This window comes from Lepisosteus oculatus, chromosome 10 (genome assembly GCF_040954835.1).
Source record: "Lepisosteus oculatus isolate fLepOcu1 chromosome 10, fLepOcu1.hap2, whole genome shotgun sequence".
NCBI classification, from domain to species: Eukaryota; Metazoa; Chordata; class Actinopteri; order Semionotiformes; family Lepisosteidae; genus Lepisosteus; species Lepisosteus oculatus.
Window position 1 is genome coordinate 29,015,389 of NC_090705.1, and position 19,887 is coordinate 29,035,275.

Consider the following 19,887-nt stretch of genomic DNA (forward strand, 5'->3'; position numbering starts at 1 on the left):
CCAGGCACTTTCCCTTGCAACAGAGCTCGCTGTATCACCTGCAAGTACACAGCCACCACCACACTCATTCAAGGCCCCTCAGGACAATTCCGGATCACCCAGACAGCATCTTGTACCTCCAGCAACCTTATTTACTGTATCTCTTGCAGTAAATGCCCAGCCATCTACATTGGTGAAACAGGAAGGAGACTCGGAGACCGCTTCAGAGAACACGTCAGGGCTGTGAAGATTAAAGATCTCTCCAAGCCCATTGTTTCTCATTTCACCTCTGACGGCCACGACCACACTAATCTCTCCGTCTGTGTTCTCAAAGACGGTTTTCCGAACTCATACATCAGAAAGACCACCGAAACTAAAATTATTCTGCAGTTAGGATCACACATTCTCCCTTCCCTTAACGACAGATTACTGTTCTTTTAAATTTTCTCCATTCATTGGAAGTTTCATTTCACACCTCTCTGCACCCATTCTGACTTCACACCTCTTGATTGGCCTCTCTTTCTGTCCCCTGCTCCCGCCTCTCACTCCTCCTCCCTCCCAACCTTTGTTCTCCAGCTACTTTACCTTTGCCTACTGCCCTGTCTCTCTCACACCTGAAGAAGGCTCCACGGCCGAAACGTTGTGTTCTCTTTCTTCTTTTTTTCAGCATGGAATAAACCTATTACTTGTTCCTTTGCAGCCTACGCATGCTGACGCAGCTACCCACCTGAACAGACTCACTTGGGACAATTGTCCCAGCTGCCTGCCTCCAATTAATGGGTGATTATTCCATCAGCACAGGATATTTAAATCCTGATCTGTCACTGATCTGGGACTCATATATTGAGATATCTTCTTACCAGCATAGTGCTTGCTGCACAACAAGCCCAATTCCCAGAAGGACACTCTGCCTGAGAATTTCTCCATCTGTCTCAAACCCACTCTGCCTGCAAGCACCCCCCCTCTATCCAGCCAAGCACTGGACCAGTGGCACAGAACCGAACCTCCTGTTTACAACCCTGTGTGATGGTGCAGCCACCCTGCCCTGATCAGCCCTGATAGCTGTGCTCAACTGCAGTCTCAGATATGCCCATCTGCTAACGCCTGTCCTTTTCTCCACCTGTCTTCTCTCTCCAGGCTGCTCTTTGGGAGCTCTCATTCCTCTCTGAGCTTTCACTACGAACAAGCTTTTGTATTCTTCAGCCCGTTAGCAAGATGTGGCTATCTCCATCAGGTCACTGTGTCATAAACAGACTTACATAAAACAACTTGCTGCTGTAATTGCTGCTAATGGTTCTTCCACAAAATATTGAATTCATGACTCTAATACTTATGTAATCAACATATTTAATTTGGTTCTCTTTAGTTTTTGCTGACATTTACAGTACTGGATCATATCCTACGTTTAGAAGTCTTCAGTTTGAGTATTTATGTTTTGAATAAAATATCAAGTTTAAAAATCTGTATACAGTACATTTTGTAATTTCACAAAATGGGACACCATCGAAAAGGACTGAATACTTTTGCAAGGCACTGTATAAGAGATTTAGTGTCAGCTCATAGAGAGGTACGACCTTCACTATTGTCACAACAGGCGTTTAGGAAGTTGCAAGGGTTGTTTCTCCGAGAGAGCTCAGACTGACTACTGTGACCTAAATTGTGTAACATAGATGTCAAACAGAGCTGGGTGAACTTCTTTACTGGATAAGCTGCTTGACCCACCACATATTTTATTGCCAGGCTGCTTTCCTATTGCTCAAGTGGAAGTGAATTCTGATGTCAGCAGACAGATAGGTTAAAGGATGGTCTTGTAGAGGATGTCTTAATTTAATAAATTATGTAATAAATAACAAATTAATTTAGAAGTGTCATTTGCAACACCCTCAACTTAACTGGTGTACACCAGATCAGCAGCTTTTCAACTTAAGTTTAATTGAAAAATGTTCAAACCTAAATGATCACCCAATTATTTGGGAGATCTAAAGGAATATGGCTGAAAACATTTAGAACAAATTAAAATAAATTAACACCAGTAATTACATCACTGCATATAAAAGACTCATATTACCTGTTTGTCTTCACTATTGGAGTAGGCAGCACACACGTCAGCCTCCATCCGTACATAGCCAAGGATCTGAGCAGAGGAATGTAATCTGTCTTCACCTCAATACCCTGAGAAGGACACATGTACCAAAACATGTAAATGTATAGAGTATGGAGAAATGGCTCCTACAGGATGCAGTGCAGTTTTAGAAATACACGCTGACATCATACCATGAGAAATTATCGCCCTACTCCCCATCTCGCAACCTTCGCTCTTCTAATTCTGCTCTCCTTACTGTCCCCCAAGCCCGTCTACATTGTTTGGGTGACAGGGCCTTTTCCTGTTATGCCCCCAAGCTCTGGAACTCTCTCCCCAAGGATATCAGAGAGTCACCTTCTCTAAACTCCTTCAAATCCAGACTCAAAACCCTCTTCTTCAGAAAAGCCTTTACTTAACTGGTTTCATTCTTCACCCCTCTGCTTTTCTTAGTACCACCATCCATGTCTCCTCTATGGAAGCTCGTTTCCGCCAGGGAGTAAAAAAAAAAAACATGCTATGGTATCTCAGAATTCTGACTTAGTAACTCAGAATTGCGACTTAGCAAGTCAGAATTGCGACTTAGCAAGTCAGAATTGCGACTTAAGTCAGAATTCTGACTTAGTATCTCAGAATTGCGACTTAGTAAGTCAGAATTCCAACTTTATATCTCACATTTGCTATTTCGAAATAGCCATATTTCGTTGTGTGTCCTTTTGTTATTGTAACGGATTCGGGTTCTAGGGCTTGTGGCCTCACCGCTCCCACCCTAGTTCGTGCCTCACTGCATTGGCTCGAACCCAGGTCTTGCCAGCTGAGCTAAAGAACACTTTCTTTAACCCCGGCGGCCAGCATCCCTGTTATGCGCAGGGGAGGGCCGTGTCGTCACCACACTGCAACCAGATCGTACAACCTGTATGTCAGCCGTTCTGTTACACTATTTTCATGAATCATACTGGATCATAGGATCTATAAGCCTGAAGACTTGTCTTGTACAATGCCCTGATAAAAATCAAATTAATTACACTAATTTTTATAGAATCCCATTTCCGCCAGTGAGGCTTCCATAGTACCCGGATGGAATAGTGCACGGTGGGCTTTTTAAAAATAGTTTTTATTTACGGAGACAGAATATGAAATAAGATACAGAAATAGGCACTTCACATCCAGAGGAATTCACAATTATAAAAGCTGAAACATACTTTTCACGTATTTCCATTGTATGTCCTTTTTTACTTAAAAAAGAAGGTCTTCTTTAGCTCAGTTGACAAGACTCAGGTTCGAGCCAGTGCACCGAGGCACGAACTAGGGTGGGAGCGGTGAGGGCAAAAGCCCTAAAACCCGAATCCGTTACAATAACAAAAGGACAGACAATGAAATATGGCTATTTCGAAGTCAAAATTCTGAGTTACTAAGTCGGAATTCTGAGTTACTAAGTCTCAATTCTGAGATACTAAATCGGAATCTTGAGTTGCTAAGTCGCAATTCTGAGTTGCTTAGTCGGAATTCTGAGTTACTAAGTCACAATTCTGAGATACTAAGTTGGAATTCTGAGTTTCTAAGTCGCAATTCTGAGATACTAACTCGGAATTCTGAGTTGCTAAGTCACAATTCTGAGATACTAAGTTGGAATTCTGAGTTACTAAGTCGCAATTCTGAGATACTAAGTCGGAATTCTGAGATCCCATAGCGCGTTTTTTTTTTTACTCCCTGGCAGAAACGGGCTTCCACACAAATGTGAGATATAAAGTCGGAATTCTGAGTTACTAAGTCGTAATTCTGAGATACTAAGTCGGAATTCTGAGTTACTAAGTCGCAATTCTGAGATACTAAGTCGTAATTCTGAGTTACTAAGTCACAATTCTGAGATACTAAGTCAGAATTCTGAGATACTAAGTCGGAATTCTGAGTTTCTAAGTTGCGATTCTGAGATACTTAGTCGGAATTCTGACTTAGTAAGTTGCAATTCTGAGATACTAAGTCGGAATTCTGAGTTGCTAAGTCACAATTCTGAGATACTAAGTCAGAATTCTGATTTGCTATGTTGCAATTCTGAGATACTAAGTTGGAATTCTGAGTTACTAAGTCGGAATTCTGAGTTACTAAGTCGCAATTCTGAGATACTTAGTCGGAATTCTGAATTGCTAAGTCGGAATTCTGAGATACTAAGTCAGAATTCTGACTTACTAAGTCGGAATTCTGAGATACCATAGCGCGTTTTTTTTTACTCCCTGGCGGAAATGGGCTTCCATACAAATGTGAGATATAAAGTCAGAATTCTGAGTTGCTAAGTCAGAATTCTGAGATACTAAGTCGGAATTCTGAGTTACTAAGTCGCAATTCTGAGATACTAAGTCGGAATTCTGAGTTGCTAAGTCGCAATTCTAAGATACAAAGTCGGAATTCTGAGTTGCTAAGTCGGAATTCTGAGATACTAAGTCGGAATTCTGAGTTGCTAAGTTGCAATTCTGAGATACTAAGTCGGAATTCTGAGATACTAAGTCGGAATTCTGAGTTGCTAAATTGCAATTCTGAGATACTAAGTCGGAATTCTGAGTTACTAAGTTGCAATTATGAGATACTAAGTCGGAATTCTGAGTTGCTAAGTCGCAATTCTGAGATACCATAGCGTGTTTTTTTTTTTACTCCCTGGCGGAAACGGGCTTCCATACTGTTCTGTATATTGTAACTGTGTTTTATCTTGTGTATTCTTCTTATTTATTGTTGTTGTCATCCTGTAAATCACTTTGAGAAGCCACCTCTAAAGGCACTATATAAAATAAAGTTTTTTATAATTATTATAAATGAATATGCTTTGCTACATTACTCTACAATGTACGGCATTTTTAATGTCAGCAATAAGCATTTAAAAACTTCCATATTAGATAAAAAGAAGTTGGGTAAAGGAAATATAAAACAATGACAGAACAAAATGACAATATATTATACTGGATGCTTAATGTCTCTTCAAAGAACCACTAACATTCACAACTCGAACCTTGATTTTTTTGGTTTTGCCACTGTAAAAAAGTGAAGTAAAACCATTAAAAGGCTACAAAGAAAGTCTACAAAAAAGAGGATGTCATTCAGCTCATCTAGTTTATTTAGTAGTTAGTAACTAATTTATCAAAGGATTTTATCCAGCTTCTGACTGAAAGAAGCCAGGGTACCACGGATATGTTGCTTATTCCACACTCCTGCAACCCTTTAGTATTGTTTTATGCAGGCTAAGCAATAGATTAGTTTTGTTTAAACATGCAAACATGGATGCCATTTTCAATATTATCAGTACATTAGCCTATACCAACCTATGAATATACACTGTACTATACGGTATATATGTGAATTGAACATGCAATTTGAATTTTATGTTCCTTTACTCACACATGATGCCATACAGTAGACATGTATTTGTCTTTCAAAATAATATACTATATTTTATATATTATACATGTTATAAATATATAATATATATTTTTAAAACTGTTCTAGCAAGCATTATCATGTGACATACAGTACGCATCTTTATCCTCCCTCACTGAAGCATTTACATTTACAACTTAAAAAAAAATTACAGTTTAAATAACAAGGTGGTACACAATAAATATCAAACTCATAGTTCTAAATATAGTGTAATATACAGTATATATTCATATGGATTTGTATATTAATTTTAAAAACAAAATGCCAATACCAATGCAACCTAGAATTGTAATTCTTGGATAAGAATCCTTTTTTTTCTCAGTTATTAACTTTGTCAATTTACTTGTTTTTTTTTTCAGGCAATTACAGTCTCTGTCCTACTGCAACTATGCTTTTCTGTTGAAGAAGTAGTACATGTATGTACAGTACTTGTAGATACAATAGGTTATTAGCAAGAGCTATACTGGATTGTCATCTATTGCACTGTGAACATAACCTTTGATGCATAAAATTAATTCTGGATAGGGATGGAATCTGCCTCAAAAGTTTCAGTTATCAGCAGTGCCAATTTGTTTTCTGACTGCTTGCACTGTCAGTCAGTCATACAATGTGTACATGAATGTGCTATGAGGCGTTTTACTCTTGTGATGGGATTCTATTCTTTCTGTAGAACCATCTTCCTAATGTTTCAATGTGACTGCAGTAATGCAATACTATGCTATTTTATCAACAAACCCCTCTTTCCTCAAAAGTGTTGTGATTGCATGCAAGACAGAGCTGCACAGGCAGAGATACAGGAGCACATCACTTCTCAGTTTGAACAGGAACTGTATGTGGTTTACTACCACATAGCAACTGAAACTCATTGTTGATCGCAGTCACCTATGTGAAACATTCTGCCCTATATCAGCCATAGAAACAAGAAAAACACTTGCTTTTCATTCATCACACTTTTGAACTTTCCGAGCTAGCAAAAACTAGTTTTTGATAGTAAAATTGGCTAACATTATTCAGATGTACTGCAGCAGTTATACATATGTGAATTATTAGCACACCAAAGCATCAGATTTATATAAAATATAAGAAATACAATATATACAATCATTACATATGTGACTTTATTTGCTAACATGCTGGAATTTAAGTTTGGATTTGCACTAGCAACTAATCCCTTACTAGTCCAAAAATATGATCAACAATTTTGTCTTTTCTCAAATTGACAACTGGAGTGCGCTGCTCACTGAGGTACGTAAATCCACTCTGAACAAATTTCATTTTATCCAGAATTCGGTTGCTAGAATCCTGACTAGGTCTTGTGTAAGTTCTGGAGTCCTTACACTGGCTTCCTATCAGGTTTTGTGTCGAATTCAAAATTCTCATGCTCATCTATAATGCTGACTTTCAAATCAGGACTCAAAACCTTCTTCTTTAGAAGGACTTTTATTTAACTGCATTTTCCTCTTTTCTTTCCCCTGTATTCCAAAGCCTTATTATAATTGTGCAATTATGGTGTTTTCTCTCATTGTGATTTTGTACTGTAAAGCACTTTGTAAAGCTACTTTTAAAATCTAAAATAATAATTATTACTACTATTAATATTCCATGACCATTCTGCAAGAGAACGAAGGGGACCTGAAATAACAACAGATCAAAGAATATTGTAGAAATCTGGCCATTTGGTTTAATAACACAAATCGTCTCCTTACACTCATGTTCACAAAATCAACTGCGATTTAATTATTTTTGCTTGGTAAATAAAGAGAGGCATTTGCTTTAAAGTGAAATAAAGTGGGAGTATACTCAGCTGCTTTTTTAATCTGCTGCAGATTTGGTCATATAGGTTTGAGAAGGAACCAAAGCAGAAGGCTGAAACAGAGCACAGCTTAATCATTGTGCCATTGAAAAGGGGACACATTCGTGAGCAATGAAATCCCATATTTTTTTAAAGGCTTTTAAAAACATCCTGTAAAACAAGCCAGCAAATCCCTTTTGAGTGACAATAAGTATTCATTATTATGATCTCCAGTGGAACACAATTGTCTCATGGCAGATATGTTAATGTGTAAGGACATAAGCCTTTAATAGATTGTCTCTTATGAAAACCTTCTCCTGAAAATAAAAGTGAATATTTGTGCATTTGTACTGCAACATTAATCTAAAATCACATTACAGTTTGAAAAGTATTTAGTGTGCCTTAAGTAACATAATTATATAATGAAGTAAGGTGAGAAGTAATGCAATCAAACAGGACTTTAAAATATACCATGTGATTAATCTAAATTCATCGAAAGAAAATTTGAAAGACCACATTGTTTCCTGTAAACTGCAAGTCTACAGAGAGAAACATAGAGAGGAAAAAGGTTAAAAAAAAACTGCTGAAACAAGCAAATGAAGCCAATGAAGGTAAACGAATGAAAAAAAAAACACTTACTTCAAAAACAGTCCATTGTTCAACAACAATGGCATCATATGCCTGTGCTTCAGAAGAGTCCCCTTCAGAGCAATCTTGAAAGATGAAAACACCCTCAACAGACTTGGATAAAGAATCTGTGGACAGATATTAATCCATTAAATATTTAATTTTCAAATACGTCATTTCTTTTTGACATAAAGCTCTTTACTCATCACTTGGATTTCACTACTGACAAATCAGTTTAACTTTTTATGACATGCTGTTATATGAAGCAGGAATGAATTACTTACTATAATTTATGTAAGCATTTTATGCTGTAGACACAAAAGCATTTTCACAAACAGTAATCATAGGTTTTAGGTTTGCTGAATGCCAAGCTTCACTTTATTGTCTACTGTATTCCATATGGACAAAGTCATATGGATATATAGATTACCCTTTGTGTGCATTTCATAATATTCCTCACACTATCAACAATGTTTTCCTAAACTAAAATTGTATTATAACCTATAATATAATAATATAACTAATTATATTCTAATGATATAATATTATCTAATTATATAATAATATAAACATTATATAGTAATATGACTCTCCTAATTTCTTTTCACCATAGTACTAGTAATCAGGGATTGGCCCTCTGGTTTTGTTTCCATTTCTAATATTAATTATTAAATTGAACTAATAATTTGTATTTAAGTCTAATTATCTGCTTTTTAAAGATCTTATTCAGTGGCTAATTAAAAAGTATGTGTAACCCCTGCAAGATTCTGATCCCAAAGGCCAAGAATTGTCCAAGCCTACAGTTTGTAAATTCTTCAAAAAGAAAATCTTTGAAATAACAAAAGGATCATGAAAAAAAATCAGTCCATTGGCATAAACCACAAATTTGCATTTGAAAATTAATGACATGCAGTAATGCAAATTCTTTCCTATTTAGTGTTCCTCAGTGAAGTATGTTAATCAGTACTCTACAGTATAACTATCTGAAAAGGTTTTTTGATAGTTGACTGCATGAAAATGTCAAAAGTAAAAAGGAAAGCCATATTGCAGTAATAGCCTAATGTCAAACGTTATCGCAGCTCTTATTTTTTCATCTTTTCCCTTAAACTACCACCAGTTACTGGATATACTTTTTTGCCAATACTTGAAATCAGCATCTTATATAATTTTAACTATTTAACACACTTTTGTTTTTGCATAAGTAGCCTGTTAGGAACATTCACACCTATTTGATGTTACAGTTAAAATGTCCTGTCACTAGATCCGATGCATCCAGGAATTGCAGTCAACTGCAATTTGGTTTATATCATTCATTAAGAAATTATGCAGTGAGGTCAGAAAGAGAAACGTTCCAAGCTCCCTGCAGCTCTCAAGCTTCTTTTTTGACATTGTTTAGATAACCTGTGTTCATGGTCTTTTAAAGTGACTTTCATCAGATTCTAAACATTTGCAAACAAATTCTGTTTGTATAGCCTTAGTACAGTATCAATCAAGATTTCATTATACAGAATAATAATAAATCAAGACAAAATGGATTTCACTGGTGACATGGCTGCTGTGCTTCTATTTAAAGCATTTTTTTATCTTTCTGAAACCTTTTAAGCAACCCCCAATAGCTTAAAGAGATCACTCTGCTTTTTTGTGGAAATATGTTTTTGTTCCATACATCAGACAACCTCGTTTAGAATCTAAATGGAAGCTGAGATCTGCACACAAATCAGCTTGCTTAGCAATCATTCAGCAGAATACAAAGTGCTCAACTACAAACGACAGTATCTTTCTTCTCCTGCAGTCTTTTAAATGCTTTTTCCACTGAAGAAGCAAAACGCTGATCTGTTAACAGGAGGAAGCCCTGAAGGTTCTATATTACTGCAATGAAAAATGTGAGACAGTCAAAACAATGCTGACTGTAAGCAAAAGACATCAATCCACTAAGAATCCTATCAGATGATGCGATTAAAAAATACATATGCTAGCAAGTGATCAACAGATTTTCCTCTGTACTAAACAACCTGGTACCAAACTATTTTAGTGATAATACTATATATTAATCAATCCGATTAGGTTACAGCAATAATAATAAAAGGGCATGTTGACTCACATCCAAAAAGCCTTCGTCATACAAACCCAATAGCCAGCTAAAGCTATGAATAGTCAGGTTGTAAGAGCTTTTTTCAAACATCCCAAGTGTTCACACCTGTACAAAAATTGTAATGGCTCATGTACAGTACAGTGGTGGCATCAGGACTTTTGTTGGGTACTTTTTCAAATGCTTGTATAGATGTACTATCTCCTCTATTGTAGTTAAATTTTAAATTATTTCATTTTTGTCTAATTCCAACCACTCTTTCGTCTACTCAGCTACATTGCGGACTGTTTATAGTCTTACTCTGCTATCTTCAGTGGGAATACTAGCTGCTATTCTCTGCCATTTCTTCTCAATAAATACAATCTTGGAACTTAATTACATTTGTCTTGAATTTTACCCTTACACAGTATTTATGATTTATTTCTTAGATGTAAATAAAGCCATTCATTTTTTCTCAATAATGTATGCTCTAGTACAATCTCTTTTTAAAAAGAAAATATGACTTAACTTGTGTATAACAAAAGATACAGACAGTTGATGACATTAGCATTACTTCACCAATAAACACTTCATTACTGAAGAACTGAATCAAATGTGAAAATGGAAAAATAAATCCCTGCTGAGCAAGGCTCTCAGACCAAGAGTATAAATCTTTACTACATCTCAGCTGGATGGAGGAATTCTTTTATAATGCGACTGCTGTGCATGAGAATATAAACAGAAAAAAGCTCAAAATTCAAGACCATACTACGCCCTATAACTACTGTCACATCTTCACAGCTGATGACCCTAAAGCTCAGTCATCATATTTTTTCATAGGGTAGTAACCAAGTCTTTCCCTTTTTCTATCATATTATCAATTGATATTTTTATCTTTTGCTTTGAATGGTGGGTATATTACAAAAATATTTTTTTAATATTGTAATGCTACTGTACATATAATATCTCAAAGTATTATGACTGCAAGCTTTAAAGCAACAAATTGTGAAACGCGTGCATTGTCTGAATACTTTTGCAAGGCACTGCATAGTATATTTATCCACTGTCAGTAAGGGTCACAGTAAGACAGGACTGAACAGGATGCCATTTTGACCAAAGGAAATTAATGGCAAAGTAAATCTGCAAAATGTATAGGCTATATAGCTATAGACTTCACAGACAGTATTTTGATTCACCTTTTACATTTTCATATTTTTTAATTTCCACTGAAGCAGAACATAGGTTATTTATCTGCTATTAACTGTATATTTATTCAGAATTATTTATAAAAAAAATCATTCAATATAATACAAAGCAGCCCAGCACTCACGACTAATGGATTTAAACTGAATATAGATATCAAACAAAATCACAGAACATGTAAGTAAAAGTACTTTTGCACATTTTTGTACCTGTAATATCAAAGTGCTTTTGAAACATTAGTCACTATCAAAACAAAAAGAAAAAAAAAACATGGCAAAGTTAGTATTGTATGGAACTTTTCTGAGCATTAACACATTCCTGTTATTTAGTATTGATGCATCCAATCAGCCTTTGGATAGTCTTTTGTGGACTGTCTCATCTACCACTCTATCTGTGTAACTACCTCTAGTTGTCAAAAGATTCAATAAGTAACTTACACAATGTATCCAGCTGCATAATGCTCAGCAAGATATCTCCTATATGTATTCTGTCAGGTCTTTCAAGGACAATAGCATTCATTTGTGAATAAAGCACCCCAATACTTTCTCTGCCACTAAAGGTTCTCAGGTTCCACAGAAAACAGCAGTTTTGTCTTAGTTGTCAACATTTTACTCCTGAAAAACCTCTGTATAAAAATAATTTTGATGTTGGTAACAAGTTGCATCCTGTTAATTTGCAGTCACAAAAGTCCAAAAAATGATAATGACGATAGCTCAGATAGACGTGATCCTCTGCCTTTTAGGATGTGGCCTGTCTTTCTCAGGTCAGTTTCTGTGCTTCTCTGGACCAGTCTGCTGTCTGATGAAGCTGAACATCTCACTCTCTAGGCAACTTCTCTAACAGTCAGTCTGTATTCAATCATGCCAGTAGCAACCAGGTGATCTTCCTTACTCAAGTGGAGCAAGATCATATGCTTTTTTGATCTTGTGCTAATTAAAATTATGTCTTTTTGAGTGACTATAGAGACTATTCTTAATCATCTCAATTTGGCCATTTTGGTAACTATTTAAACTTAAATATCAAACACCTGACGTTTTTAAGAAATCACATGAGTCGAGGTTAGTATTTTGTTATCTGAGGGAACAATAATTGAAATACAGTATTTATTTTAAATGTAACAATGTATATGTGCACAATGAGCTAATGATATACAATTTAGACTGTTGAGTTTTCATTTTGTATCAGGATATAAAGTAGATGTAAGCACCTTTTCCACCCTGTTTTCAAATAGTCCTAACAATCTACAATGGAGTTTGGAAGGAAAAACAGAAAAAGGCTTAATAGCTTGAACTGAGGGACATGTACAAAAAAATGTTTCTCTGTTCAGAATTCATTAATGTGTAACTGCCTACTGTTTATATAGTTCACAGCCACCGCAGTCCAAACTTTTTTGTAATTGAATGTTCCTATATAAATATGATAATAAATTTGTATGGAATCTAATTTAAAATGCACTGGTCTCGAAGTGCAGACAGACAAACATGAAGCTATTAAATGAGAGTTTAAACACAGATGGTTGCTAACCCTTCTAATCCAAAGGAAATTAAACTGAGTAATCAGCATGATTCTTTACATAAAAATAGTTGAGAAATTGTGAACTGAAGGCTGTTATTATAATTAGCCTCCACTGTTTGTACAGATTTTTCACAGCTGTATCTAGGACAAAGCTAACCTGAGGAGAACAAAAAATGTTAGATAACATTTAGATAGCAAGCAAAATAAGAAGACCTGGAGTCTGATCTGGTCAAAGGATTAGGCAAAGGTGACAGAATATTTCAGTTAACCATGCAGTATTTTTAAGATGCATCTCTAAATTGGAAACACCATTTGTCAGTTCATCTCCCCCATACTGTGAGCCCCATAGCACCTACATTACATGAACTAATGGCTCTCAGACCGACAGGAATGCAAGCTTGCTCACATCAAGCATGCCGTAGGTGTCCCTGTTGGGTGGCCAATACAATACATCCATCCCATCTCTAGCAGTGCTTGACCAGCTACAGTATGTGCTGCTGTTTGAGAAATCTCTCAGTAAACAAATTACATTTATAGCCTTTCATATTCCCCTAAATATCCTGAAAACTGCAGTAAGTGTTTCTATGAGTAAAGAGGAATAAAATCTTATTTTAAGAGAAGATCCCATAACTCAATTTAGGTAAGTTAGTGGTTCTCTAACATTTCACTTATGTTGGACAGCAATTTTTTATTTCATTTCACTTTATACTGTACCATTGTCTGCTCCCAGATGGAAGTACCCATCCACCAGCGATGCTCCACTGGTAAAGTGCTGGGTCATGTGGTCGAGCCAGTTTGCTTCCACACTACAAACGCTATTGTCCTTCTTGAGGATTTTCAAGGGCACCTTCACTGAGTAAAACTTCAAAGAGTTCTGCCCGGCGTGGGGATGATTGAAAAGTGCATATGTCTGGACTCCTGCAGACAAAAACATCAAAACAAACATATGATATAATCACACACCCTCATTAACAATGTAGAAAATATTTCTCTTTATCCTTTAGTTCTACTGTATATCTAACAACCTTTGGTATGGCCTATTAGCGACTGTATTAATTATAATAAGCAACATTTTACATTTAAGAAACAGTATAAATAACCTTTTGAGACAGCAAATTGGCCTGGTATGATTAAACAGATTTTTTTTGTATGTGATACACCCAAAAGTACAGTATGGTAATAATTTTTAGTTAATTAGCATATTCAACTATCACTTTTAAAGACAGATTTATAATAATTACACCTACTTTAAGAGGCAGAATCACAGTGTCTGTTGCACATTTTGATCTTGTTAAAAGACATTTTGATCTTGTTAAATGACTGCTTCCAGAAATAATTTAATTTGAAAACAAACAGGTTAGGGACTGAGGAAAAAAAACATTCTTGACTAATTCTTTGTTTTATGAGAATGCCTAAAGCACCATACTTCATTGGATTTAATAAAGCATGCAAAGACATGCAGCTCAGTTCATATACATCCATTTTCTAACTTCAAATACAGGGTTGCGGGGGAGCAAGCAATGGGCACATGACAGGATACACTCTGGACAGGATGCCAGATCATCACAGGACACACACAGACACAAACACAAACACTCACACCTGGGCCAGAAATCAATTAACCTTTCAGTATGTTTTTAGATTGCGAACAGAAACTGGAGCACCGGGAGGAATCCCATGCAACCTTGGGGAGAACATGCAAACTCCATACAGATAGAATCACAGGACTTGAATCCTGGGCTTCAGCGGTGCAGAGTGGGCCACCACTCCATCACTATCATTTTTAAGATGTAAACTCATTTACAGTCATGTGAAAAAGAAAGTACACCCTCTTTCAATTCAATGGTTTTACATATCAAGGCATAAATAACAATCCTCTGGTCATCACCAACTTCTATAATTAGACAAATCCAACCTCAGATAACAGACAATACATAACAGATTTCACTATATCATTATTTATTCAACAAAAAGTAAGCCAAAATGCAGAAATCATGTGGGAAAAATTAAGTACACCCTTCAATAGGAATTAAGAAGGTAATTAGCAGCCAGGTGCTGCTAATCAAATGCACTTGATTAGCTGATCATTAGGAAGTGTGACCACCTCTATAAAAACAAAACTTTTGGCAGTTTGGTGACCTGGAGCATTCAGGTGTGTGTTAACACCATGCCAAGGAGAAAAGACATTAGCAATGAACTGAGAAGCAATTGTTGCTGCTCATCAATCTGGGAAGGGTTATAAGGCCATTTCCAAATAATTTGAAATCCATCATTCTACTGTGAGAAGGGTTATTTACAAATGGAGAACATTCAAGACAGTTGCCAATCTTCCCAGGAGTGGGCATCCCAGCAAATTCACCCCAAGGTCAGACCGCATAATGCTCAGTGAAATCGCAAAGAAATCCAAGAGATGCACCTAGGGATCTACAGGCCTCGGTTAACATGTTAAATGTTAAAGTTCATGACAGTACGATCAGAAAAAGACTGAAAAAGTATGGCTTTCATGGAAGGGTAGCCAGGAGAAAGCTCCTTCTCTCCAAAAAGAACATGGCAGCACGGCTTAGGTTTGCAAAGTTCCATCTGAATAAACCACAAGATATCTGGAACAATGTCCTTTGGACAGACGAGACCAAAGTGGAGATGTTTTGTCATTATGCACAATGCCATGTTAGGTGAAAACCAAACACAGATTATCGCCACAAACACCTCATACTGCACCAACCGTCAAGAATGGTGGAGGGATGATGATTTGGGCTTGTTTTGCAGCGAGAGGTCCTGGGCATTGCACTCATCAATTCGACCATGAACTCCTCTTTATACCATGGTATTCTAGAGACAAATGTGAGGCCATCTGTCTGACAGCTAAAGCTTGGCAGAAATTGGGTCACGCAACAGGACAATGATCCCAAGCACACCAGCAAATCTACAACTGAATGCTGACAAAGAAAAGAATCAAGGTGGAATGGCCAAGTCAAAGTCCAGACCTCAACCAGATTGAGATGCTGTGTCGGGACCTTTAGAGAGCTGTACATAAACGAACGCCCTCAAACATCAATAAACTGAAGCAATGTTGCAAAGAAGAGTGGGTCAAAATTCCTCCAAAACAATGTGAGAGACAAATAAACCCATACAGAAAACGATAATTTCAAGTTATTGCTGCTAAAGGTGGTTCTACAAGCTACTGAATCATGGGTTGTACTTAGTTTTTCACTCTTGGCTTCTGCATGTTGGCTTATTTTTTGTTAAATAAATAATGACATAGTGGAATCTGTTATGTGTTGTTTGTCACTTGAGGTTAGATTTACCCACTTTTAGGACCTGGTCAGGACCAGATGATTTTTTATTATGTCCTGATATATAAAACCATAGAATTGAAAGAGAGTGTACTTTATTTTTCAAATGACTGTATATGTGTTTTCTGTGTTTAATTATGAACAGGATTTAAATATTAATGTAATGTAGTTAATGTACATTTTATACATACATTGGATCATTTATTGGCTTCATTGCAGAAATGCTTTTTATCAAAAATCGCTTGCTACAGTCTTGCTGCTGAGCTCATCCATGATTCCAAAAATAATGACATTTGTATTCTGACAAGGAACCTAAATATAAGAAACAGCCTTATACATGTAAGATACACAAGGTTTTATCATATATATATATATTTGCATGTTGTGCAATAGATTCTGTTTCAGAGGAAAGTACATAATTCAGATGTTTGAGTAGATGTGTCAGTACGCGTAGGCTGCAAAGGCACATGTAAAGATATATTCCATGCTGAAAGGTAAAGAAAAGAAACAATACTTCAACTGTGGATCCTTCTTCAGGTTTGAGGGAGAGAGAGAAAGTAACGAATTAACAAGGCATGGAAGATCAAACAGTGTAGGTAAGAAAAGGGGCAGGGAGCAGTAAAGAAATGGGCATTAAGCAAATGAGAATGTGTCAAAACTCAGGGAGAACAGGAGGAAAAGGTGTGGAAAGCCAAAATTTGCAAATTAATAGGATTTAGAATGAAATGAGGCCGTCATTGACAGAAGAGGGAAAATCGGATTTATGCTGAAGGATAATTTTGGTTTCAGATGTTTTTTTCTGCAACAGGAGTTCCAAAACCCCTCTGTGAAGACAGCTGAAGAGATTAGAAAGATGTCGTTGTCGATTTCAACTCCCCATTAGAGTTGAAATGGGGAGCTATAGGTTTGGAGATTTCTTTGATGCTCACAGCTCTAACATGTTCCCTGAAACAGTCTGCCACTTTTCTTGTTGTCTCACCAATGTAGATGGCTGGACATTTTCTGTATGAGATGCAGTGAATGAGAATGCTGGAAATATATGATGTCATCTGGGTGATACAGAATTGTCCAGAGGGGACTTGAATGTGTATTGTGTTGGATATATACTGTATTTGCAAGTGATGCAACAGAGTAGTTCTCAGTGTGGATGGTTGCTATGGGTGGTTAAATGTAGCTGTGAACAAGAAGGTTGTGCAGATTAGGTGGTCGGAGATACAGTATAAGATGATGGGACAGTCAGGAAAGGGTTCCAGTGGAGAATGCTCTATTGCTGAAATGGAAAGTGTACCCCATCAATCTCACAATCAATCAGGCGATTGAGCAGGTTATTTAAAGTTCTTTCCCCACTTATCCAGTGCTCTGACATTGAGCTAGAGCAACAGTGCTAGCTTCACTGTACACTTCGGTATTGTTTTCTGGTAGTAGAGAGAACAAGTTGTGGTCAGGGTGACTGGGGTCCCTGAGGATAGACCTGGCCTTCTTGAGGCATCTAACAGAGTAGATATCCTTGATGTTCGATAGCGCTCAGCCGGTAATGTTTTGAGCCAGTTTCAACACCCTCTGCAGTACCTTGCACTCTTGGGCGGAGCAGTTACCGTACCAGGCAGTGATGCAGCCGGTTAGGATGCTTTCAGTGCTCCACCTGTAAAAATTTGTTAGGATGTTAGGACGGCATGCGAACTTCTTTAGTCCACGTAGAAAGAATGGGCGCTGCCTTGCTGTCTTGGCTACGAGGTTGGTGTGGTGGGTCCAGGTTAGATCGTCTGTGATGTTGACACCTAGGAATTTGAAACTGTTGACTCTCTCCACTGATGTGAATGGGTGTGTGGTCTGTTCCTCGATGCTTCCTGTAGTCCACAATCAACTCCTTAGTTTTGCCGGTGTTCAGAGAGAGGTTGTTGTCCTGACACCATGCTGTCAGTGTTTTAAACGGTGACTCATCAACGTTCGTGACAAAGCCGATGATTGTTGTATCGTCCCCAAACTTGATGATGGAGTTTGTTTTGTTCCTGGCAACATAGTCGTGGGTGAATAGGGAGTAGAGGAGAGGGCTGAGTACGCAGCCCTGGGGGGGCGCTGATGTTCAGAGTCAGGGTGGAGGATGTATGTGTGCCTGCTCTCACTACCTGCAGTCGGCCCGTCAGAAAGTCCAGGATCCAATTGCAGAAAGGTGAGCTTAGTCTTAGGTCTTGGAGCTTGGTAAAAAGCTTTGAGGGTACGATGGTGTTGAATGCTGAGCTGTAATCAACAAACAACATTCTCACATACATTTCTTTCTTGTCTAGGTATGAGAGGGTAGTGTTTAGAGAGGTGGCGATGGCTTCCTCAGTTGATCTGTTTTGTCGGTATGCAAATTGCAGTGGGTCCAAGGTGTCAGGCAGTAAGGAGGTGATGTGTGCTTTGATCAGCCGCTCAAAGCACTTCATGATAATGGAAGTGAGTGCAACAGGGCGGTAGTCATTTAGGCAGCTGACTCTGGTTTTCTTGGGGATCAGGATGATGGTGGTTTTCTTGAAGCAAGAGGGGATTGTGCATAGAGTGAGGGAAAGATTATATATGTCTGTGAAGATCTCCGCTAGCTGATCTGCACAGGCCTTCAGGACTCGACCAGGGATAGTGTCAGGACCAGGAGCCTTGCGTGGATTAGTCTTTTTAAAGACTTTGTACATTTCAGCTCTGGAGACAGTGGGTGTTCCCCCTGGTTTACTGGGATCTCCTTAGCTGGTTCCATGTTATGGACTTCAAATTGTGCATAAAATGAACTTAGTTCATCGGGGGGAAAACCAGTGTGTGTTGTGTTGCTGTGTTTCACTTTGTAATCTGTGATGGTGCGGATTCCATTCCACATATTCCAAGTGTCCCAGTTGTCGTGATAGTGTGATTCCAGGTTTTCCAATTTTATCCTGTAGTTATATTTGGCTTTTGTGATGGCTTTACTGAGATCAGATCTGGATTTTCTGTATGTGTCCTTGTCTCCAGAGTTGAAGGTTGTGCGAACTGTAATCCTGGGGACAACATCTTCTATGCATTTGCTGATATAGCTAGTAGCATAGTCCGCATACAGATTAATGTCATTCCCCGCAACTTCCCGAAAAATCCGCCAGTCAGTGGTGGCAAAGCAGTGACTTAGAATAGAGTCCGATTCATCTAAACAGCGCTGGGAGGACCTTGTCACAGGCTTCTCCTGCTTTAGTTTCTGCCTATCCTGCCTATAAACTGCCTATATCCTGCCTATAAGCAGGATAGAGGGGTGGTCAGATTTGCTGAAAGGAGGTCGGGGAGGGCTTTGTAGCCATCCCAGAAAGGAGTGTAAACATTGTCCAACGTGTTTGTTCCGCACGTTGGACAATTTATATGCTGATGCAGGTTTGGCATGATTTTCTTCAGGTTCGCACCATTGAAGTCCCCCACTGTGATGAATGCGCCCTTGGGGTCTGCTTAGGTGTTCGTGTAGTTCCTCCAGAGCTCTTGTGGTGTTGACCACCAATGTAAATTCCCTCGGTAGATAGAATGGACGACATTATTGTCAGGTGTTCAAGGTGTGGAGAGCATGATGATGAAATAGTCTCCACAGCTGTACACCAGGAGTTATAAACCATGAAGCGCACCCCACCACCCTTGATCTTCCCTGAGTCCATTGTCTTGTCCTGACGGTGGACAGAAAAACCTCTTCCAATCACTCTATCATTTTCATCTTCATCACTCATTAAAGCCTCACTCCCACAGGGCCTTTCTGAAGACTCCTAGAGACATCTCTGAAAACCTGCACTTGGAGCTTGGCTTGTCATTTTCCACAGGCCTGAGACTCTCAAAACAAGTTCAACAACATAACAATGTAAGCATAAAAAATGGTGCTTGATATTTCAATGTTTTAAGTGTCTTTGCCTCATCACACTGCACTGGGGCT

General features: G+C 37.9%; 1 protein-coding gene across 1 annotated transcript in view; it reads right to left on the minus strand.

The window, feature by feature from the left end:
- Positions 1-19,887, minus strand: part of LOC102689272 (raftlin) — an 84,487-nt gene that overhangs the window by 17,059 nt on the left and 47,541 nt on the right. Inside the window, exons 6-8 of the mRNA XM_069195064.1 lie at positions 13,402-13,605; positions 7,914-8,029; positions 2,048-2,151 (exon numbers count right to left, since the gene is read on the minus strand). Coding sequence (XP_069051165.1) covers positions 2,048-2,151; positions 7,914-8,029; positions 13,402-13,605 — 424 coding nt within the window. The remainder of the gene's footprint in view (positions 1-2,047; positions 2,152-7,913; positions 8,030-13,401; positions 13,606-19,887) is intronic.